This window comes from Oryx dammah, unplaced genomic scaffold, assembly GCF_014754425.2.
Source record: "Oryx dammah isolate SB20612 unplaced genomic scaffold, SCBI_Odam_1.1 HiC_scaffold_2, whole genome shotgun sequence".
NCBI lineage: Eukaryota > Metazoa > Chordata > Mammalia > Artiodactyla > Bovidae > Oryx > Oryx dammah.
The window spans coordinates 69,644,242-69,668,925 of NW_024070186.1; the positions used below are offsets into that span (position 1 = coordinate 69,644,242).

The 24,684-nt window shown below is 39.5% G+C and overlaps 1 protein-coding gene across 5 annotated transcripts in view; it reads right to left on the reverse strand.

Annotated features, from left to right (window-relative positions):
• The window catches only part of PEX5L (peroxisomal biogenesis factor 5 like), a 209,721-nt gene extending 189,409 nt beyond the window's left edge, over positions 1–20,312 (reverse strand). For 4 of the 5 annotated variants that reach the window (XM_040251488.1, XM_040251478.1, XM_040251472.1 and 1 more), the window contains exons 1-2: positions 18,494–20,312; positions 16,584–16,655 (exon numbers count right to left, since the gene is read on the reverse strand). In XM_040251488.1, the coding sequence (XP_040107422.1) occupies positions 16,584–16,655; positions 18,494–18,586 (165 nt within the window). In that variant the 5' untranslated portion in view covers positions 18,587–20,312. The remainder of the gene's footprint in view (positions 1–16,583; positions 16,656–18,493) is intronic. The other variant, XM_040251498.1, reaches the window with a different exon arrangement.
• Positions 20,313–24,684: the final 4,372 nt, after the last annotated feature.

A 24,684-nucleotide genomic window follows, 5' to 3' on the forward strand; every position in this document is an offset into this window, starting at 1 on the left:
GCAAATGTAAAAATTCATGCAAACCAGATTTATGCAAATCATGTTTGTGATTCGGCTGTGGTCAGCCTCAGGAAGCAGAATCCTGTGTGATTTAAAGTTGAGGATTTACAAGAGCAGTGCAATCTGTGTGGTGGCACACACCCTGGACATTTAAATATACAGTGATATTTAAAGATGCAGAGGGGTATGAAAAGATGACAATGTGCAAATTCCCACAAATATGCATAATTCATGGTAAATTAGTATATGTCTAATCATAGCAAAGTACATGATTTTCTTTCAGTCCCTTCCTTTCCTTTTTATTTTATTTTATTTTTATTTTATCATTATTATTTTTTCTTTCCTTTTTAAATTGATAACTGGCATCTTGAAAGAAGAAGGGAAAGATGTGGGTGGTCACCACAGAAGCCGGGGAGAGTTGTGTGGTATGTATATCTATGGCTGATTCACGTTGATGTATGGCAGAAACCAACACAATATTGTAAAGCAATCATCCTCTAATTAAAAATAAATAAATTAAAAAACATACTGCCCCCACAGATGCCTAAGGATCCCCTTGATTCAGCATAAGGCAACCATTAAAATGACATCTATAAAAAATAAATGATGATGTGGAAAAAATGAGTCTGGCATAATACATAAAGAGGGAATGCACACTAACTGCAGCTATGTAAAAAATGGAAATTATGCTTGTGACTATGCAAAAATGAGAGAGTATGTAAAAATGAAGAGTTCTTGGGTACATGGGTGATACTTTTGATCTGGTCAAAGTTTCTCAGAAGGGTTCTATATATTCATAAGCAGAGTAACCAGTGAAAGAGAAGAGACCCCAAGGATGACTGTCAGCACACCAACACATAAGGCTCTTGGAGGAAGGTGGGGTGCTGCTTTTGGGAGGATGTGGGAGTTACCAGAGCTTGGAGGGGCAGAGTTGTGGCAATGAAAGTCTGAAGGGGTGGCAGAACATCACTTCTCAGACCACTTTTCTAGACAGGTAAGCAGGGAAACTAGAGATCTGCCAACACCTGGGATAAACTAGCTCTACTTGGTAGTTCAGCAGGCACTTCAGCCTGAGAAGAAAGGTTGGCCCCTGTGGGGCAGCTGGTAGAGTGACATTTCCCGAGCACAGTTATGGAAAGCTATTCAACAAATGCTGAAATGATGGGCTTTCCTGTTTTGATCCAGCCATGGATATTTTTAAATGTGGTGAGCACAGAGGCAATTCTAGGTGCAAAGTAAGGATTTAACTTATCATGAGAAGCACTTCAGATGTGAGGACTTGAGCCCATGTAGCAACCCTAATGTAGGACCTGCCTTTTACTGGTTATCTAGGAAGGCTGCCTGGTTACTTGATCCTACCATTCAGTACAGGGCAGGGTCCCAATGGCCTCAGAGGTGAGCAGTTATCCAAGGACTGGGCAACTGCCCTTTTTCATAGATTTGTTTTTGGGCTTGTGTGTTTATGACTCTTTTACACACACACACATATATACACATGAATAATGTCTTTTGAAGGAAGAATATTTCTTTTTCAATTTATCCATCTTAATTGATTTATGCTTTTAAAAAATCTTATACATCTTTCCCTTATAAACAGAAAAGGTTTCTCAGATTTTACTGTATTACACTCCTAGCACAGTCAAGATGACATTAATAAAGGGTCTCCCTGATAAGTCAGGAAAGCACGAGAGAAGGACAGCTTCTTAACTGTGAACTCGTTGGACCCTGGGCAGTCACACACAGCCATACAGACTGTGCACACAGCACATCTCCTTGGGGTTGTGCAAAGCCGTAGCCTAGCAAAAAATTCCCTATGCCTTAGTGTACATTGGGAAATGGGGATAATGGCAACTACATCATAGGTTTGTTGGGAGGATTAAATGAGTTGCCGGGAAAAATATCAACAGTCTTGGATATGCAGATGATACCACTCTATTCGCAGAAACTGAAAAGAGTCTCAAATGAGGGTGAAAGAGGAGAGTGAAAAAGCTGGCTTGAAACTGAACATCAAAAAAACTAAAATCATGGTATCTGGTCCCATCACTTCATGGCAAATAGAAGGGGAAAAAGTGGAAACAGAGTCAGATTTTATTTTCTTGGGCTTCAAAATCACTGTGGATGGTGATTGCAGCAATGGAATTAAAAGATGCTTGTTCCATGGAAGAAAAGCTATGACAAACCTAGACAGCATATTAAAAAGCAGAAATATTACTTTACTGACAAAGGTCCATCTAGTCAAGGCTATGGTTTTTCCAGTAGTCATGTAGGGATGTGAGAATTGGACCATAAAGAAGGCTGAGCACTGAAGAATTGATGCTTTCAAACCGTGGTGGTGGAGAAGACTGTTGAGTCCCTTGGACAGCAAGGAGATCAAACCAGTCAACCCTAAAGGAGATCAACCCTGAATATCCATTGGAAGGACTGATGGTGAAGCTGAAGCTCCAATATTTTGGCCACCTGATGCAAATGGCCCACTCACTGGAAAAGATCCTGAGGCTGGGAAAGATTGAAGGCAAAAGGAGAAGGGGGTGGCAGATGATCAGATGGTTGGAAAACATCACCAACTCGATGGACATAAGTTTGAGCAGACTCCAGGAAATAGTGAAGGACCGGGAAGCCTGGCATGCTGCAGTCCATGGGGATGCAAAGAGTTGGATACAACTTGGTGACTGAACAACAATAAATATAAATATAAATATAAATATAAATATAAATATAAATATATACACACATATATAGTGCTTCAGTTCAGTTCAGTCACTCAGTCATGTCCGACTCTTTGTGACCCCATGAATTGGAGCACACCAGGCCTCCCTGTCCATCACCAATTCCCGGAGTTCACTCAAACTCATGTCTATCGAGTCGGTGATGCCATCCAGCCATCTCATCCTCTGTCATCCCCTTCTCCCCCTGCCCCCAATCCCTCCCAGCATCAGAGTCTTTTCCAATGAGTCAACTCTTCGCATGAGGTGGCCAAAGTACTGGAGTTCCAGCTTTAGCATCACTCTTTCCAAAGAACATTCAGGACTGATCTCCTTCAGAATGGACTGGTTGGATCTCCTTGCAGTCCAAGGGACTCTCAAGAGTGTTCTCCAACACCACAGTTCAAAAGCATCAATTCTTCAGCGCTCAGCTTCCTTCACAGTCCAACTTTCGCATCCATACATGACCACTGGAAAAACCATAGCCTTGACTAGATGGACCTTAGTTGGCAAAGTAATGTCTCTGCTTTTGAATATGCTATCTAGGTTGGTCATAACTTTCCTTCCAAGGAGTAAGTGTCTTTTAATTAGTGTTTAGAACAGGATATAGTACATGCATAGTAAATGCTATGTAAGTATTGCTTTAATAAAAGTTGTTTAAGATTAGAAAAGCTTAAGGCAAAGATTACATTAATAAGTTTTACTTCTTAGTCTCCATCAGCTATACTTGCTTTATGAAACAACATGGGTCACAGGACTGATTACTGAGTAGGTTCACTTTAATGAATGAAGCCAGGAGGGAATATCTACAAGGTTAGAAACAGTTAAATAAAGGACTGAAGATCCCTAATTTGTCTTAACTCCTTTTCTTTTGTAGTGCTAGGAAATAAAAGTTTAATGTCTTTACCAAAATAGTAATTGATCCTTTCTTGACACCAAAAATTTGAATAGTCTAAAAAACTGCACCTCAAAGTGTTATATGGATAGGAATGCCTGGAAGGCTTGTGAAAACCGATTCCTGGTCCCCACCCACCCTTAGAGACTGATTCAGTCTGGAACTTGGAGTATGAACTTCTAACATACTGTAGGTGATGCTGATGCTGCTGGTCCATGAACTTCTCTTTGAGTCACTGAGCTCTTCTGCAAACCCACGTCTTGTCCTGGGAATACAGGGAACTCTAGGAAGACTTTTCAGGACCATGGCTAGGGTAATAATACACATCTCAGAGGCCCAAGGGTCCTAAATGCTCCCTTAGGTCCTCAGTTCTAAATCTCCTGTAGCACTGGTACCATAACTGCCTATTGACTGAAGCTCTACACTGTACTATTGGTTTCTTAGAGGCCATGCTTATATTTATGTAATTTCTGTGTCCCAGCACCAAGCAAACACCTAGCAAGAAATAGGCTGTTAAATTTTTGTAAGATAAGTAGATGAAGTAGGAGGTTAGATCATTTCCATTGAAATACTATTTTTTTTCCCCCAAAGCAGCATTCTCTTTATCTTTGGAAGTTATTTTATTACCATATAATTAAAAAGAAGACAATTTAATTTTGCTCACAGTTTATCTTAGAACCAGTTTTTAAACATATGATTCTTTGCTTAGGGGTCTCCCCTAAATAGTGAATGTTAAATGTTGCCAGCATTCCCTTAGCTGGTTCTCCTGGGTTCTCCACTTTTCTCCCTCCTGTATCCCATGAGAGGGAACAGGGCAGAATCAAGCTCCAATTTTCTTTAGAACAACAAAAGGTATACATGTGCTGAATGTAACTACGCATTCTCCCCTACAACCAAGCCCCAGAAGATAGATAGCTAAACTGTTTCCATATCACATGTCTATAAAGAATAGTTTCTCAGATTTTTCTGTTTTCCCATTTGCTTCTTCTTCTTTGGCACAGGCTTTATTTTCATTTTTGTTTCCTTTTTTCCCCTTCTCACTCTCCCCTACAACTATGGGGTTTAGGATGTCTGTCTGCAGAGCCAAGAGGGGCTTGTTCCTTCTCTTTTTCCTCTCCTAGCATCTGGATTCTCAAATGGGAGATGAGGAGGCCCCTTTCCCTCCATCTACACCCTTCTACTTCTAGGGCATATATCAGAAGCTTTGGTGAGGTGTATCACATATGTATACCCATGCACAGGACAAAGGCAAAAAGGGAGGAAGAGTGTTACACACCTGTGGTGCTTCAAGTTGTTCAGTATGAATGGGACATGCAGTTGTGGCGGCATTAGGTGAGGATAACAGGGTAGTCAGGGCCTGGACCACCCATGGCCTCCGAGCTCAACTGAGGAGTCTGCACCGTATTTGGGACACAGCAAGAGACATCATTTCTCTCCACATCTTGAGTATCTATCATCTGTAAGCCAAGCAGTGTTGTGGTCCATGCATGTCTTGTATGGCTACTGTGGTTCATAAAACCACAAAAGGATTTAAAATCCTTTGGATGAAAGGGTAAGATTGCTTGTTCATTTAGTGAAAGACATATTGTGTCATATTTTTCTTTAAGGCAAAGTTTCCAAGGTTCTGTATCTTTAGCTTAAAAGTTTAAGAATAACGAAGCCTGTTGGTGAACTTCAACTTGTTTTATTCTGCACTAAACAAGTTGATTAAAAAAATCCATCAACTGATGCATTATTACTCATTTCTTTTTCAGAAACTACTTCCATAGTTCACAAAAATTAATGTGTCAATTTTTGGGACACATTTAAAGATAGAAGCTGAGAGTGTAGGGAAGTGATATTTGGACAACTTTTGACTGGAAGAAAACTACTTGCCTCCATGTTTAGTGTTTTTCTACAAGAATTCATTAATTATTCAGGAATTACACAAATGAGATAATTTTGTTAGAAAAAAGTGAATGAATTTTTTTTTTCTATTCAGAACATCCAGCACAAAGCCAAGATGGTACATTCTCTCACCATTTCTTTAATAAGTCTTTTATTCATATGTCTAAAGAATGAGATCATTTGGAAAAAAAATACTATGATGAGGAATAAATAACAATTGTGCTGAATGATCATTTGTGTGTGCATGTGTTTTTCCTAGATCACGAGATAGGAAGGAAGTGGTACTCACTGATTGGGGGTAGACCATGTGAAAAATTAATGACTAAAAATGGAAATGACAGAATTACAGAGTTGTTTTGAAGAAAGAGAAGGAAGCAATGGAGTATTAAAAAAAAGGCAGGTTTGCAAGAGCTGTGTTTCTGTCAAAGCTTATATATGCAGTACCAGAATAAGAGACACATTCCAGAGGCAGGGATCAGAGCATGGGGCTGAGCAGAAAGGAGAAGACATGTATTGCAAAGTCTGGATGAGAGAGAAATAAACGCATAACCACAGAAATGACAAGGTCAGTGTAAGGGCAGAGAACAGGCATGTAGGTCTGAAGTCAGAAGAGAAGGAAGGGAAGTTTACTCTCTAAATTTTCTCTCCTGTTTAAGTATCAAAAGAAGAAAAAAATTTTTTTGTATGGCCTATCTCTTCCATGCTCATTTTTATTTATCAGATTTTGAATTTGTAACATAAATAGTTTCAGTATAAATATTTCCACCCACAGCTGTTTTTCAGAGCCTTGATAATAGACACTGATGGAGTCAGTAATCAGTGAGGTCACATGCAGGGTTCATTAGACAAAGTGCTGGGAGCTCACTTCAGAATGGATGGACTCGGAAGCTAGCTGTTGGACTGTAGGGCAGCTTCACATTCCCCACAACCAACTGAAAGGGTGATGATAAGCTGATCCAAGTGAAAACCAGAGAGATGAGCTGTGGAAAAACCCTCGGCTTCAATGGGGAGGAAATGCTTTGCTAATCTTCTTAGGGGGATCTTAAGAGATTCAGATTCCTTTAAATATCTTTAATATTTGAACCCTGATATACAATGGAATGGAATGCCCTGGGGGGTCATATGGTAAAAGAGTTTGCCTGCAATGTGGGAGACCTGAGTTTGATCCCTGGGTCAGGAAGATCCTTTGGAGAGGAAAATGGCAACCTACTCCAGTATTCTTGCCTGAAAAATCTCATGGACAGAGGAGCTTGGTGGGCTAGAGTCCATAGGGTTGCAAAGAGTTGAACAAGACTGAGTGACTTCACTCCGCTTCCATACAGTGGGAAGCTGTCACAAAGTTTGTGAGAACCTCTTTATGAAGTAGGAAGCATCTCATATAAATATGCTTTCGTAAAAGTCTGTCAAATTTAATAGAGTTAGCTGTGCATTTGAAATACATGCTCTTCTCAAGTGATTTTTCTAGACTGACTGGTATGCTTAGCTTACCAGCATGAGGGAATTTAGAATAAAAAGTAGTTTAATTTAGGAAGGCAGTTATAGGGGTGGATGAATAAAGCCAGGACATGAAGCTGTAGACCTGAATTCTAATATTTCTTGTGATAAAAAAGAATCTAAGTGATAGAGTCAAGCTACTTCCCTATTCCAAGACTCAAGTTACTTTGTATGAAGAAGAAGAACCAATATAATTAAACTTCATAGCAGCAGCATACTTTCATCATTCAAAGTTTCTCTGCATACCTAGGGGCCGAGTTACTCTAAGGGACTTCAGCACAGGCATTAAACCCCCTCCTCTGTTTAAAGTGGCTGGGAATGGGTTCCATGGAGCACAATTTAAAAATCACTGCATTAGATTCTCTTCTGAAATTCCTTCCAGCTCTAATGTCTACAGTTTTCAGACCGACTGGATAAACTGACTTAAAACAACCAAAAAACAAAACCAGTAAAAGCACAACAAACATTCCACAGTGAAAGGCTGAATGGTTTCCTTTCAAGCTGTGTTCCAAATGGCTGAGTTTCAGCACTACTGTCCTGGCCTGTTATTTTCATATATCACATCATTTTTATACTCAGCAGGTCAGCTCATGTCATTTCAATTTTACATATATTTTTCTCAGTGACTAAAGATGCTGCCAGCACTTTCCCCATTAGATTAAAAAATGGGCTATTTGAAAGTTACTTACATCTATTTATTTTTCCAACTTGAAAGTTTATTTTTTTTTCTATGATGCATGTAATGAACATAGGCTGTACAATAATATCCTAAAATAAAAATACATAGTTGCATTTAAGATGTCTGTTAAACTTGAAGTGGTTACTCATGGTCTCTCTCTTAGTGATTACAGGTTTTCATTGGACCCTGTGGTTTGCATTACTGTTTGCAAAGTTGGGGAAGATGGACTGGTGGAAGAAGGCTGGGTGCTTTCCCTCTACAAGGTGGGTACCTTGCTAACTCTCTGAGATGCTAAATTGGTAAGAACAGGAGGTGGTAAAAGTCCTGAATAGGAAATAACAGCAATACTTTCTGCTTACAAATATCTGACCTACTCATTTTATCAAGTGGGGATATTTTACGTTTTAGGTTAACTAGTTCTTTTTTGAGGTAATCGAACCTCAGGAGACAGAAACCCATCTAACAATATATCTTAATGTCCATCGTTTAATCCGATCAACAACTGGGTTAGGTTAGTTTCAAGGGAGAGGCTTGAAAGCAGGAGGTATAAAGAAGGAGAGAAACAGGGGGAGAGCAGAGGCCCACCCAGGTACAGGGACATCCTACTCTTCTCTGTTCTTAGAGTCTCGCAAGTGTAACAGGTCACAGACTGGAAGCCCAGGGCTGTATACAGACCCACACTGTTTTGACTACACATGGTTATGAAATTTAAAAACTGATTTTAAAAATTTAAAAAAGTAGATTTATTGCTTCTCTTGAAAAATGAGTATATGTGGTGACCTTGAGCCCATTTTCAATAAGATAGCAATTAGGTGGGGCTGGTAGGTGCTGCCCCTTCTAGAGGGGCTAGCAGGCGATCTCAGCCACTGTCTTTCTACCTTCTTGTTTTTCTTACACAGTCTATTCTCATCTCTGAACTTGGTTATCAAAGGAGGCATTTGTATCTATAACCTCAGAACAGACTTTATTGTTTAGTAGTATTATAATGTAGTCCCAAAGAAACCCAAGGGGATTCTACACCTACTCAATCCAAGACTTTTACCATCAACTCCCACCACTCACCCACTCCAGTACCTGACATTTATAAAGCACTTATTTCATGCCACACACTATGCTAAGCATTTATTTACAGCAACTTATTTATCCTAACTACTTTATGAAGTAGATAGAATTTTCTTCATTTTATAGCAGAGCAGCCTGAGGCTCAGAGAGGCTGGTTAATTTTTCCCGATATAGCTACTACATGGCTGTAGTCTGTTTTCATTCGGATTCCTGACTGTGAAAGCCTCGCTCTTAACCACTGTATAACAACTGCTATATTCACAATGGCCAACATGTGCAGTGGCAGAGGAGCCAGCAGATCTGAAAGGCACCAGACTAGAGTACCCAACAGTGCCCCACAGAAGGCAGACAGACCGCTTACTAGTAACAAAGAGATATAATGACCAACTCAACATTCAGGAAGCCTGAGCTGCTGGTGGAACGAACATGAGACAAAATAGCAGTGGGCCTGGATTCTAAACTCTGCTCTGACCTGAAGGAGGCTGCATTGGACACAAGGCTCCTCAGAGAGGCACCCCCATTTGAACCTCACAACAGACGTCTGAGCCAGATGGTATTATTCCATTTTACAGATGAAGAAACCGAAACTCTGAGAACTTCAGCTGCTCACTCCCAGGCCTTCTGCTTAGTAAGTGACAAAGCTGAGAGTGGAAACTAGGAGGATGGCCGCCTCCTTCCTTTCAGGGCTCTCCTCTCTGCCTCTGTGTCACTCCAAAGAATCACCCTCTGCATTTTCTGGCCTTCTACCTTCAGACCTCAGGAACATGTCAGAAGACTCTGAAATTAAGATATTAGGTCTGTCCTTTTAGTTTTTCCTGGAGTCAGAGGTGATGCCTAGGGGAATCAGTACACTAATCTGAAATGTATGAAGTCAACATCCTCCCCCAACCCCTCAAATCCCTCAGCATTGTAAGTTTACAAGGAAAAATTAAGCTACTTTGCATTACTGTGATTTCTACCCCCCGCCCCCTTCTCAATTACCTAACTCAGGTTAGGTAATTGAACTATTTTCCTATTACTTGACACAAGTAGGTAATGTTTAGGAATAAAAGATGAATGAAAATGCCTTTATCCCAGTTACTTTTCTGTTTAACCTTTTGCAAAACTTTCCCCTTGCCTTGTATAACACTTACTGATGATAAATAGCTTTGCTGACAGATGGCATTGATTGCACTACAGTAGTGAATTTTTATTTACTCTAATGCTGATTTCATATAGACAGCAAATTTGAAAAGCTTTGGTCTCTCTCATCAGACATAAATATGGCTTATTTTCATTGAACCATTTCTCATCTATCAATCTCTCTGGGGAAAATGCTAATGAGCCTATGTCTATTGTGAGCATAATGGGGGCAACCACAACTGCATAATGTGCTTGGTCCTTCGGAATCTCACAGCACCCTGTTTCAGAATCACCAGGCTGCCCAGCTTGTTTCTTTCTTGCAAGTCTAGAGAGGGTTTCTGTTCTTGGTGACCAACACGGAGTTCCAAGAAGGTATCCAGGAAGAGTGTTATACATGATGTCAAGAGACAAGGTCTCAAGCTTTATAAGTCTTATCAGAGGTAAATGGGATCTGAATTGTATTTAAATTAAGTCACCACACTGATATGGCAAGAAAAGCACTGGCCAGATGGTGCAGAGTACAACAAGGCAGTGATACATATCAGCCCCTTCCGTTCACTATTTATGAGTCCAGAATCAGGTCCGCGGCTTAGATGGCGGCATGACCACATTAACTGTTAGTACAAGAAGGAAGCTCACTATCCTTTCCTGTTTCTCTGTTTCTCATTCTTCCCTTTTTTCTTTCACATTGGCCTATATTTTCCTCTTTAGGATTCATTCCCACAACGACCACTAGGATAAAATTACAATCCTACTCAAATGCATTTCTGCTACTGGAAACACAAGGGGGGTGTCTATACTTTGCCTCTTCTTTTTCTTAAAGGAAAATTCATAGAAATTCTAGTTTCCAAGGCTTTCTGCTTGGGCTTCTTCTACAAATTTAAAAGGAGACTCTCATAAGGGTGTCAACTACAAATTGGCACCTGCCAAGAGCATTTGCCAGTGACTGAACAACAACAAGGGCGTTTGCCATCTGCCTCTGTGGAGATTGAACCCTGTGCTGCTGCAGCTGCACCTTCAACACCCCCCAAGGGTGGAGAGTGAGGCACTTTGTGCTCCAGGGAAATGGGTGGAACAGGTCTTTAGATAGATATTTTCAGGAACTGATTTCATGATCCCAATCCTTGCATCTTTTCCTATCTAGAAAATCACTAAATTCCTTCATCAGTTCCTCATGACTAGCAGAAAACCTTTTGTAAAGTAAGCTTTTGATTGCATTGAACTCCTCCTTCACCAAAATCTGATATATTGACCTTCTCCCACTACCTCTTTGGAACAGAGAGCTATCTGAGGTGCTATCTCCTAGACTGCAGTCCTCATTTTGACCCAAATCAAACTTAACTCGCAACTCTCATGTTGTACATCTTTTTAGTGGATAAACTTTTGGGGCTAAGAAAGGTATGTGTTGTCTCTCTCCATGGTGCTTCTCATGTCTGGTCAAGGCCCTCCTGGGGGAGGCTGTCTAGGTATGGGAAAGGTGAGTGGATGGTAACAACCACCTTTCAGCTCTAATTATGTATATATTTGCTTGGAAGGGCATTTCTCTCCTAATAAAGCTACAGGGGCCAAGAGGGAAGTAAACTGTTAAGGAATGTTTATAGAAAAGATTATTCCTGTGAGGGTTCAATAAATACTGGCCAATTATGATACTTCCTAGTAGGTGGTTATTTTATCTACTTACAGTACTGAAGCAAATCAACCTCTTAATGCCCACCTATGGGATGGCCAATAATGGGCGACCATAGGGAGCTATGTTGGATGATAGACGGTGTACTGGATTGCACATCAAGAGGGAAGGCTGGCTTCTAGTGCTCTCTGTACCTAACCAGGGACTCAGAGCAACTCAATGCAGCTTTCCAGATCTCAGTGTTCCTGTTTGCTAAACTGGGGTTTTGGGGTGGTATTATGGACTGAATGTTTGTGTCCCCTCCAGATTCATACACTGAAGCCCTAACCTTTAATGTATTTGTATCTGGGGACGGGTCCACAGGGAGATGATAACGGTTAAATGGTGCCTTAAGAATGGGGCCCTAATAGGAGGATGAGACCCCAGAGCTCGCTCGTTCTCTCTTCCAGGTGACGATGTGAGGATACAGTAGGGAAGGCTCTCTTTCTATAAGCCAGAAAGACAACCTTCGCCAGAAACCAAACATACCAGCATGTTTATCTTGGACTTTCTAGCCCCTAAAGCGGTGAGAAATAAATATGTGTTGTGTAAGCCACCTGGTCTATGATATTTTGTTTGGCTGGCCAAGCAGGTGATGATGACCAGCTAATTAAAATGACATACTCGAGAGTCCCTTGGACTGCAAGGAGATCCAACCAACCAGTCCATCCTGGAGGAGATCAGTCCTGGGTGTTCAATGGAGGGACTGATGTTGAAGCTGAAACTCCAATACTTTGGCCACCTGATGTGGAGAGCTGACTCATTTGGGAAGACCCTGATGCTGGGAAGGATTGAGGGTAGGAGGAGAAGGGGACGACAGAGGATGAGATGGTTGAATGGCATCACCGACACAATGGACATAGGTTTGGGTGGACTCCGGGGGTTGGTGATGGACAGGGAGGCCTGATGTACTGCGGTTCATGGGGTCACAAAGAGTCAGACATGACTGAGCAACTGAACTGAACTGAACTGAACTGAACTGGTTTATAGTTTATGAAGTACTTTTACAAACTCATTTCCTTAGAGAAACTCTAAGAGGTGGGAAGAGCAGAGTATTATTTTACATGTATGGAAATACCTCAAATCACAAGGCTACCACAAGGCTACTAAGTGGAATTCAGTCGGATGCAAACCTGAATCTTTGAGCACTTTTAGTTGTAAATAGCTGTGGTTTTCTTGTTTTTATCATCATTACATTGGATATCTATGAATTCTAGTTTTTAGGTTTCCAGGTAACTCCCAGGTGAAGAATGGCAGATTTACCACAAGTGATACATATATTTTTTCTCTTCGGAACTATAAGAGTTGTTTCCTTTGACCAGATATTCTCAAAATATGAACTAGGATCAGCAGTGAGAACTGAGGATTTAGAAAAGCAAGTTGTTGGGCCCTACTTGGACCTGATCTGCAGAATCAGAAATTCTAGGGGGTGGGTGGGACTGAACAATTCCTGAGAAGCCCTCAAGGGGATTCTGTGGCTGATAAATTTGAGAACCGTGGTTCTGATCGTGTACATCTTTGTTACAGGTTGACTTTGACATTTCCCTGCCTTATTGTACTGAAGGATATGCGGCTGCAACTTTGAGTCCTACAATCATCTATGGCATACTGTTAAAACTATTTTGAAATGCTTGAACCTACAAATATATCCTCTTTACAATGACAATATTCTATAGTTTTGTGTTAGCCTTCCTTTGTTTGCTTGGAATTTGGAAACATTTTAGAAAAAAAGTTATCTTGGTCAGCATATCACAAACCCTGAATTAAACAGACTCCATTCTAATTAAAACAGTACTTTCAAAAAGATTTAATTTACTATTTATTCAAAGTGGCTAATGTTTTTAATCACTTACACATGGTACTTGACAATCTACTCCTCCACACTGACCCCTGACATCTCAGTAACTTCAAAGGAAATTCCCCTGTACATGAGCTCTATTCCTAAACAAGAGGTATCCCCATCCAATCAGGAAATAATATTTTAATAAATAATAAAAATAACCAAAATACATACATAAAATTTCTTTTAACATTTATCCTAGAAAGCCAAATATAGAACTAATTCTATTAATTATATATAAATGTACATATGTATATTATATGTTATATAATTATACATATAATGAAACATTTTTATATCAAATGTCTGGGTTTTAGAGGTATAAAGATTTTTATCCAATGCTTCCTTTGATTGCTTTCCTATGCTTGGAGTTTGAAAACTAGGGATTTCTGGAAAAGAATATGGACTTCAATGCCAATGTGATCCATTTATATTTAAATGACTATAGAACTGTGTGGGTGTGAAATTACATATTATGTGGCACCTCTTATTACTTTAGGACATCAACACTAACCTAAGAATTCTCTGGAACATTTTCTCATGTGTCTTAAATAAATCTTGCCACTAAAGTTTCACAAAGAGAAAAGCACAATATTGCCTTTTAAGAATAAAACTTACACATTTCCAAAATTACTTTTTCTTATAGAGAAATAACAAAGAAATCACCTTTTACCCCCTTAAATGTGAGCAGCCAGAGTGAATAAAATCCTCATACTCTATGCTGCTTGTTATTAATGTGCTTACATAAGCAAAACTGTGGGCTTTCAGTGGAAGTGTAAGACTTACAAATCAGATGACTGATAAAATGGCATATAGCTTACACAGCGTTTGTAGAGTGACAGCTTCTGAATGACAGTTTTAATGAGCTTAATGGACTTCTGACCATCACAGCACTCCAACTATTTTATTTATCTTCTTTAGATTTTCTTTTGGCACCATTCACTGAGATAATTTTGTAACTATATGAAGACTGACTAACAAATTTCTACCATGTTTCTGAAAAGACCCAGGAAGACTAAATTGAACATAAAGATTCCTCCTCCCCTGCCAAAATATGTATAATAACTATGAGATGAAGCAATATTAAAAAAAACTATTCCACACACATCCACTCACAAACACACATGCACTTTTAATGTTGATCTCTTAAATTCAGGACAAATTTTTGATAGTGTTATAAAGACTAATTAGAGTGTTTTCCCAAATATTTTACTTTGAGGTTGTCAATGCTGTCATTGTTTCTACCTAGGATTTACTCATTACATCAACACCAAATAAACCGTCCCCAAAAGGAGGGACTACTTTTTACTGCCAACAGCAAACACCAAAGCCAAGTCATATTCATAATTACTCATCTTTTAAAACAAGTTTTGACATGAATGACTCAGCAAAGCTGGGTTACTGCCAACTGCTGCCAACTGGTCCAGTGGCACCAGAGGAAACATGAGAACTAGAGTCAACAGTGATGGAGAAATTGAATCCTCCCTCTTTTGATCCAGGTAAGAAAAGTGTTATTTTCTGAAGAAGCAGGAGAGTAGGTTCTATTTTTTAAAAGATTCTTTAACAGTTAATAAAATGTGTTTAGGCACAACAATATAAATTTGTGAAAAGTGCAGCAACAGAAAAACAACAACTCTCTTTCCTGAATCCCCGAATTCACTTAAAACAAAAATAAGCTTTAGGAAAAAATGAAGAAAAGAAAGAAAAGCAGCTCTGGCAGTAGAACAATACTAAAGGACTGCAAAAAGAATGGGAATTTAACTTCTTCATGATTAAGAGAGAAATAAAACTTTTCATTTTAACAGAGATATGTAAAGGTATATGAATTCTCATACTCAATTGCATTTTACCTTTTTTATATTTGCCAGGGAGGTTCAGTCCTTCCATCAGAATGCCAGTCTACAGGGCAGGGTATATGGGAAATAGAGATCACACACCCAAAGAAATTAATCTGACATAGTTAAAATGATGGCTAATAGTCCGGCAGAGCATTCAGGCTCCGGTCCCATTTATTAACTGAACTGACAATTTGGCACTAAGCAGAAACACAGGGCCAAATCCAACATTCGTCCACCCTGGCTTACTCAGGAGCAGCAGAGTGAAGATAAGGCAAGAAAAACCCGACTTTAGTTCGAGTGAACCCTCTAATATGGACATACTCTGCACCTCCTGGGGAGATGCTTTGTTTGGCCAGTTTTCCCTGGAATACTACTTCAGTAATCACAATTACTCCAGGCCTAACAGGCCAGTCTGTAAGTCAGTTGTTTCTGGTTGCTCTCTTCTGATGGTCATTTTCCCTTTTATTCAGAAGCAGACACAATGGCCCCTTTAATGCAATCACCATGATGCAAAACAAATGGCATGATTAGGAAACTGTCCAAATTCAACTTGGCTTTCTGTAACTTGCTGACTGCCTTCATTCTAATAGCTGCATCTGTTCAGATCTCTGAATTATTTCTCTATCCCTACCTGAACTTATGTCGAAATCATCAGAATCACAGCCACTTACACATGAAATAGATGTGCAGTTCTCTTGTCTCCTTGATAATTAACAAAGACGTTAAGGGCTAATGCCAATTCCGTGACATGAGCTGGATACCTTCCACTACCTGGTATGCCATTGTTTATAGTCTGTTAAGTAGTTTTCATTTCACCTTATGGGCCCATATAAAATACAAGCTAGATGTTTCTCAAATTACAAGACGTTTTAAAGACTATTACCTAGCTTCTTTTTTGGTTTGTTTTGAAATTTGAACTCTCTAAATTTACTGCAGAAAATCTGTGAAAGTAAACAGGGCAATATGTTTTAAACTTCTCAGTTTGAAAGTCTTTTATCTTCCTCCTAAATTATAATTGTTTTACACTAATAGTAGCATTTCTCATTTTCAAAATAAGATACATTCTGGTTCCTGCTTAAATATTTTTTCCAAACCAAATTATCATTGTACTTATTCATTTTTTCAAGTAGGATCTTCAATTTCCAAACATTCTCTTATTTTACTCTGTTTTATTTTTCTTCATTCTTACATACAGGACATACATGTTGACATCATGCAGAAGTCAGTGTATCAGAGGCCTTAGACAGAGAGGCCTAGCTGCTCTCAAAATCTACCTTATGCAGGCCTCAGTTAGTCAGGCTAATAAAGCTGCCAGGGCAGAGCTGAAAGCTCAAAGGGCTCACAGTTGTCAAAAATCTACAATGCAACAGTAGAAAATGTATGTAAGCATTCACTTACCTGCTTTTGATCAACAATTATTTCCAGGTCTTCGTCACTGCTTAGTTTTCCATATCCTTTTTCTTTACTTTTCTTGTGAAAGAATAATTTTAAATGATCATTTAGTTTCTTTCCATTAATAATGTTAATTCCTACTTAACACTTTTAAAAGATAAAAGTCTTTACTTAACCCTTGTTCACTAGTCATAATACATCATTCTTTATGCCAACCTCTCATGGACAGTAGCAAATATTTTTATTAAATTGCTGGCTTCTGCTTAGCCTCTCCCATCCAAATTATACCTTTAATCCTTTTCTGAATACTGTTATGCTTCTTTTTCAATTCTATAGTTTCAGAAAAGATTCTTTAATAATTCAAGATAAATAATACATTCCTTAGAGTCCTAGGGCATTTTTCTTAAACACTGAAGCTGCATTTAGTGATCATACTATGCTTAAGACTTCAGGTACTAAATGTTTTCTTTTAATCCTTCATATATTTTTAAGAATAAGCAAGTATAACGCCACTCAAATAACGGATCTTCAGATTTTCTATGTGCTGTGCCATGCTTGGTTGCTTAGTTGTATCTGACTCCACAATACCATGCAGTGTAGTACACGAGGCTCCTCTGTCCATGGGGATTCTCCAGGCAAGAAAATACTGGAGTGGTTTGCCATGCCCTCCTCCTGGGGATCTTCCCAACCCAGGGATGGAACCCAGGTCTTCTGCATTGCAGGCAGATTCTTTACCATCTGAGCCACCAGGGAAGCCCAAGAATACTGGAGTGGGTAGCCTATCCCTTCTCCAGGGGACCTTCCCAACCCAGGAATCGAACCAGGGTCTCCTGCAATGCAGGCTGATTCTTTACCAGGTGAGCTACCAGGGAAGCCCCAGATTTTCTATATTTGCCTATAAATCTGATGAAAACTAATATTGGAAGAGACAACTCAGAAATAATTTTTAAAAGGTAAATAAGAAAAATTTCAAAATTAGATAGCTTAAAAAGTTGGAAGAGTACAGGCCACTTAAAAAAATATTCTTTATTGGCATTTTTTCCTCCATCTATCTTTCCCCATAGCAAAGGTTATAAAGTTAGAAAACAACACAGATCATGCCAACAATTTTACTGTTGTGTTACAGGAGAGAGATAATATGTCTGAATCTTCTTTTTCCTCCTTTCTCCCAGTGCATGGTTAAAGGAAATACCAGGAATGACAGTTACTTCTTCATAATTTCAGAAATTATTAGTACCTTGCAGAGGACCAGTAACAAAAAGAAAAGAAAATTCACTACCTAATTAGCTGTAATCCAAGATTGCTATCTTTAAAAAAACAAAAACAAAACCAAAATCCTTCTCAGTATTAACTATATCAACTAGAATTAAGGGAATTATAAATATTTACGTTTGCATCCACTGTGCCACACTAGGATCCTCGTCTTGTTACGGGAAGAATTACATCCTTCAGCAAACATGACAAACATCTTTACATTATGGGACATGATTCTTGTCTGTTTTTTCTCCTATAACGTTTCGAAAGCAGATCTCCACATTTCCCCACTCCCTCACCCCTCCAACAAACATACCTCCTATTGTTGTGGTTTTTTCCCCTGTGATAGAGATTTCCTGAATATTCAAGTACTAGGATGCATAAATAAAATCTGAATTCTCATTCATATATTAATGAGTTTAGCCACTTAGAACAGAACAGATGGCCACAGTATTTCTATTATTATTCTTGTCCTCATTTGAGGTTCCATTTCAAGACTGATGGAAAACAAAAAGAACAAGGTTGGTTTCAATCAAACTGACTTCCTATCACTTTGCTTTCGTACCCTTTTAGTCCACTGGTCACCATATGATATTGTCCAGAGACCCACTAATGCAAATCATTTAGAAATGCCTTTACTGACTATTGATCTATATACGTACCAAGTAGCTCATTTGCACGACCCGATTTCTGGACAAAAGGACATTGAGTAGAGATGGAATATGTGTCTTTCCATCCATTTCACTGTCAGACATCCCAGAATTCTTTGCACCAGCCGCAGTGGCTTCATTGCCAGGACTTGCTGACCAGAGGACCACAGATCTCACCCAGCAGTGCTATATATAATGCGCCACACTAACCGAAGTATCCCCGGATCATCGTTTTGACTTTGTAAACATTGTGAAATCACTGAAACTAAAATTTCTTCTTTTTCTAACTAATGTTTATCCAAGTACTGCCATGTTCCCTGACTGCTATTCTAGTTTAATGCTCAAAAAACCCCTCCATCTATTATTAATTATACAAATTTTTGTATTTCATCTCATGCATATGGACTACTCAGTTTCTCTGTCAAAAAAGTTTTCAATGCCCCACCCCAAACTCTTTTTGTGATTAGCAAATCACTACTAATAGATATAACAATGTTGGCATTCACAGAACATAATTCAAGATTGCCCTTCCTGCCAGTACAGATTCTATTTCTCCAGTTTAATCACAACTCCTTATCTGGTTTAGTACCAAATTTCCCCAGAAAGAGGCTAGATCAGGGAAGGAGATTATATTCCCAACTACTGTAAACAGAAGTTGGCATTTTCCAAGAGTGGGAGGAGGCATTTACAGCTCTGGGTTTGTACTTAAGCTCCTAGTCTCCAAACAGCAGACAACTGTACATAGTCAGAAGCTTTCCAGTTTTACTCTAGAGTTAAGCAATATTTTCTAGCTCACCCCATAACCCCATGGGGATTAAACCTTTTCTAAGCCATCATGGTTATTCGCTCACTTACTGCTTATTTCTAGTGCGAGTATAATCCTCTTTCAAGCACTCAGCTTCCCACTTGGACTGCTTAGATCAGCCAGCCCAGCCAGGGATCTTCAGCTCTCCTCCCTCCTCCCAGCCGGGAATCCCTGTCTTCTATCTATGCACTTGGTCAAGCACAAAAAAGCAACTCCATAGCTCCTGCGTGGTCTTTCACACTGGTCAGAGGACTGACCTAGAAGGAGAAAGAAAGCTAACCTCCCCACTGGCCAAGCATGAGGAGGCGGGGCTTCTGGGGGAGGAGAAGCCAGAAGGGAATCATTTCCTGTGCTCCTCCCACCTCCCTGCAGCCACTACAACTGAGGATTGCCCCTGTGGCAGTGAGGTCAGGCCCCTGTTCACCTTAGCCGGAGAGCGTGCCACCTGCTGAGAGCAGATTTTTGTGCACTGCCCCTCTACATGCAGCTGAGGTGCATCAGTGCAGTGAACACGGTGAGGACCTCGAGGTGGGAGAAGTGAGGAAAGAGAAAAATTGCTGAAAATGCCTCCCACTCTGTGAGAAGCTTTCAGCTGAGGATAAGTGTCCAATGTCTGACACTCCAAATACAGTATCTCCCCTCCACCCCACACCATTATGAACCCTTTCTGGATAACTGGAATGAGAACTATCTAGTTATTTTTAGTACTGATGATTTTTTTTTTTTATAATATCACTGGATCAGAGCTGCTGTTTTCTTAGGAACATTGAGCCTGATCATCTTTCCTCTCTAAATGTTCCATCTCTCTTTAACCCTATCTACCTCCACAAAAATGAAACAGAAAGGTGGGTATATTCACTTGAATTAAATAAACCATAAAACTTGGAAAATATATAGGAAAATCATACATGGCCATGGATACAGAATGTCTTTTATAGAAGAAAATTTTGCAAGTAAGTAACACAACAATAATAAGATCTGATGGGATAGAGACCTGGAAAACAAAGCACCTAATGTTCTTGTTAGAAGAAGACTATAAGAGTTTATGAAAAAGTGAGAGTTTTAACTGAAAGCTTCCAGTTGTGTATGGGTTGAATTAAAAGAATTCATCATATCCACTCAGTTCAGTTCAGTTCAGTTGCTCAGTCGTGTCCGACTCTTTGCGACCCCATGAATTGCAGCACGCCAGGCCTCCCTGTCCATCACCAACTCCTGGAGTCCATCCAAACTCATGTCCATCGAGTCAGTGATGCCATCCAGCCATCTCATCCTCTGTTGTCCCCTTCTCCTCCTGCACCCCAATCCCTCCCAGCACCAGGGTCTTTTCCAGTGAGTCAGCTCTTCGCATCAGATGGCCAAAGTACTGGAGTTTCAGCTTCAGCATCAGTCCCTCCAATGAACACTCAGGAATGGTCTCCTTTAGGATGGACTGGTTGGATCTCCTTGCAGCCCTAGTGCCAGGCAAACAGGATATCCTCCATATAATTTTGAAGGGATGAATGGATCAGGAAAATGTTACATTATGCTCAGTCAGTGATTAGTTTAAACAGGTAGGAGGAGAATGTCACATATGTTTTAGGACTTTCAACTAACATGTTTTTTTTTTTTTTTTAATTTCCCTTGAAGGGTTTGCTTCACTTTGTTGGAAACCTCATTGATGTGAACCTGCTGGTTTCTCAGTGTTGCCAGAGCAGAGGTCCTCACAGCTTTATACCTTAGAGTGGGAGCTGAAGAACCATGGGTTTGCCATCATCCCCAACACGTTCCCATCCAGGCTTTGCCATGTTCTAGTTACAGGGCCTTCTACTGTTTCCCTAAGCTGTGTGAGCATCAGTCACCTTAGCTAGAGAGTGGTGGTAAATCACTCATCAGTTGATCAATGTCACTGGATTGTTTCTACTAGAACTGAAGTGTTCTAATCTATAGCAAACCATATCTGTAGCACTTAGTAGGTGCTCATTAAGTGTTAGTTATTTCTACTTGCATTGCTGGGCTTCCCTTGTAGCTCAGTTGGCAAAGAATCTGTCTGCAATGTAGGAGATACAGGTTCAATTCCTGGGTTGGGAAGATCCCCTGGAGAAGGAAATGGCAACGCACTCCAGTATTCTTTTCTGGAGAATCCCATGAACAGAGAAGTCTGGAAGGCTATAGTCCATGGGGTTCTAAGAGTTGGACACAACTTAGCAGCTAAACCATCACCACCACTTGCATTGCTGGGTGAATTATTTATTAGTTTGCGAGTAACTTGGAGGTAGGGATACGTTCAGGTGACTCATAATATGTAATTGTAGAAGTCCCCCCTCTCCCCTGCCCCATCCCCATCTCTCTCTCTCTCTTCCCATCTTTCATCATCTCTGTTCAACTAGCTTCTCTATTTCTTTATCTGCTTTTACATGACCCATCCTGGCTCTCTGAAAATGGTGGCCTTACCTCCCGACTGCATACCACTACCCTTTTTTACTCCTCACTGCTAACTGATTCAATCTTTTTGTGTCTCAGAATGGAATATACAAGGGAAATTTTGAAAGGGAAAGGAATATATGATTTAATTAATTGTACCAATTAGCCTCAATTACAATTTTTGCCTAACTATAGATATGAAAATAAGTATAAAGGTTTACATATAAATATTTCAAATAATTTTATTACTATTTCTTATTCAATACTGCAATGTGATAAATAGTAGACCTGATATTTACTAAAGCAAATGTTAATGAAAAATATATAATATACACAAAAGGAACAAAGACCATCCTACTCTTTTCTTTGTGGTTGTCAGTTTTCAATTCCTATCTTATTTTTCCTATCTTCAATCCCTTCTTCTCTACCACCTTCCTTCCTGCAGCCTACAAAATTGCTCACTTTTTCCCTGTCCTAAAAGATGACTTCCTCAATTCTGCTTTTCCCCTAAAGGCATTCATTTAATCTCTCTTATTTCTTTATCACCAAACTTGAAAGAGTGGTCTGTGCTCACTAGCCATCAGTACAGTTCAGTCGCTTAGTAGTGTCCAACTCTTTCCGACCCCATGGACTGCAGCACACCAGGCCTCCCTGTCCATCACCAACTCCCAGAGTTTACTCAAACTCATGTCCATTGAGTCAGTGATGCCACCTTCCTTTCTCTTCACTTCTAAGCCAATCACAATCAGGTTGCAATTTTCTGTAACTGCATTCTTGACAGTCACCAATGGACTCTTAATTATTAACTTCTATAGCAGACCTTTTTTAGAGTTAATTGTATGAGGTGGTTTAGTCACTAAGCCGTGTACAACTCTTGCAACCCCAGAGACTGTAGCCTGCCAGACTCCTCCGTCCATGGGATTCTCCAGGCAAGAATACTGGAGGGGGTTGCTGTTTCCTTCTCGAGGGGATCTTCCCGATCCAGGAATTGAACCCGGGTCTCCTGTGTTGCAGGCAGATTCTTTACCAACTGAACCACAAGAGAAATCCTATAATTGCATGAATTAGTCCCAAATGCAATTTATGATTGACTATAAATGTCAAAATAAATGCATATATTACTTCTTGCAGTGATCAGGTCTGTATCATGATCATGTGTTTTCAGAAATATCTTTGCTGTTATTTACATTATTATAGCTATTAAACGGTATTGCCAGCAGCTGAATAGAGGATCAATGAGAGAGGGGAGGATTGGGAAGGAAGATGCTGTGCTAAGAAGATACTTGCTGAGTTTGTAGTGCCTTTGGAAAGTTCATCCAAGTGGAAAGATCCAGTTGTCCAGTTAGATATATGGGTCTATATTTTTAGAAGAGAGATAAGGACAAGACTTATGGATTGATGGAGATAATTAAAGTTGTCAGAGAGGTCAAGCTCATTAAGAAAGAAAATGTGGTGCCAGAAGAGATGAGGACTAAGGCTGGCATCCTGGAGAATCGTTACATTTAAAGAATGGGCCAAAGAAAGAACCCAATGAAGGGGAGTGGACTAGGAATGGGCATAGGTGTAGGAGGAGAAACTCAATGCAGTCAAAGGACACACAGTTGTAGATAGTGTCAAATGCTGATGGAAGGTTAAAGAAGGAGGCGAACTGCATACTTCCACTGTAGTTGGCATTTTGGAAATCATCAAGGATGTTAGGAAAAGAAGAATTAGTGATGATGGAACCAAGATTAAAGTGAATTAATGTATACATTGGTGGTAATGGTGAGAGGGGACTTATTTTCTCTTAGAAAGCTTGAATGAAAAGGGAAAGAGGACAAATTTGTTAAGGTGGTAGATCTTATGTCCTTAAGTTACAGCTTTAAAGAGAGAAAGAGAGAGAAATAGAAAGAGAGAGCAAGAATGCTAGTGCAAAGGCAAAAAATACAGGGCAGGAATACTGGGAAAGTTATAGTTTTCCCTCCTTCCCTTGTGTAAAGGCATTGAGTATGTTCATAGTTCAAGAAATAGCAGTAATGAGAGTGAAAATGTAGATACCAGAGGATGAAGGGGAATAATTCATGAAGCATTAAGTAAGAACAAAGTGCTTTTGGAGAGGAAGAAAAAAGTGCCTGTCTCTCTTAAAATTATAATTATGTGATATATATTTACAGAAGAAAAATCTAGAGATATATTTCAAATATTAAGTGTCTTATACTCTGGGTGATAGAATTACACATGATCTGTATTTTCTGTTTAAACTTGGGAGTTCTTGAAATAAGAATGATTTTCTTTAAAAAAAGAAAACAAAAAATGTGATTACTTGAGAGACCCATAAAATTGCCATAGAAAAGACTCATTTAAAGTCTACATTGCAGAAAAGCGACTGGGTTGGGGCTTTACCTTTCCTTTACTACATTTCTGGAGGAATACATGCTAGTTTTTTTTTAAATGTAGAGATTCATGCTACAGTTATTACTTCTGTCCCTTGCGGCAAGTGTGGTGGGATGGTGAAGTAGACTATATATTTATTGCATTTAATACGCCCCTTTCCTTTTCACTCCCCCTTATGATATTAAACTTACTGTTTTTTGGATATCATTTTGGCCCCATGTCTTTTCTTTTTAAAAAAAGATCCACAGTGTCAGCACACCTACCAACACTACTGCTGTGGATACAAAGAAATAACGAATGGAAAAAACAGAGAATGAGGGAGAAGGAACTTTGCCCCAAAGACTTGGACTAAAAGCTTGAGAGCTTCTCCATTTAGGACATAAGCTGAGACAGATCTTTTAAATAGAAAGTCACCACCTTACCAATTAAAAAGACAATTTGTAGATCTTTTATTTTTCTTTCATATGGAGGAAATAAACCTTCTGAAGAGAAAATGTCATCATTACAGAGAATCATTTACAGAAGGGCTTACACTTGGCATTCTTCAAAAACTATTTTTTTCTTAAAAAAAAAAAAAAAAAAGACATTCACAGTTGTGTTCTTCCCCCACCAACTGTGATGTTAT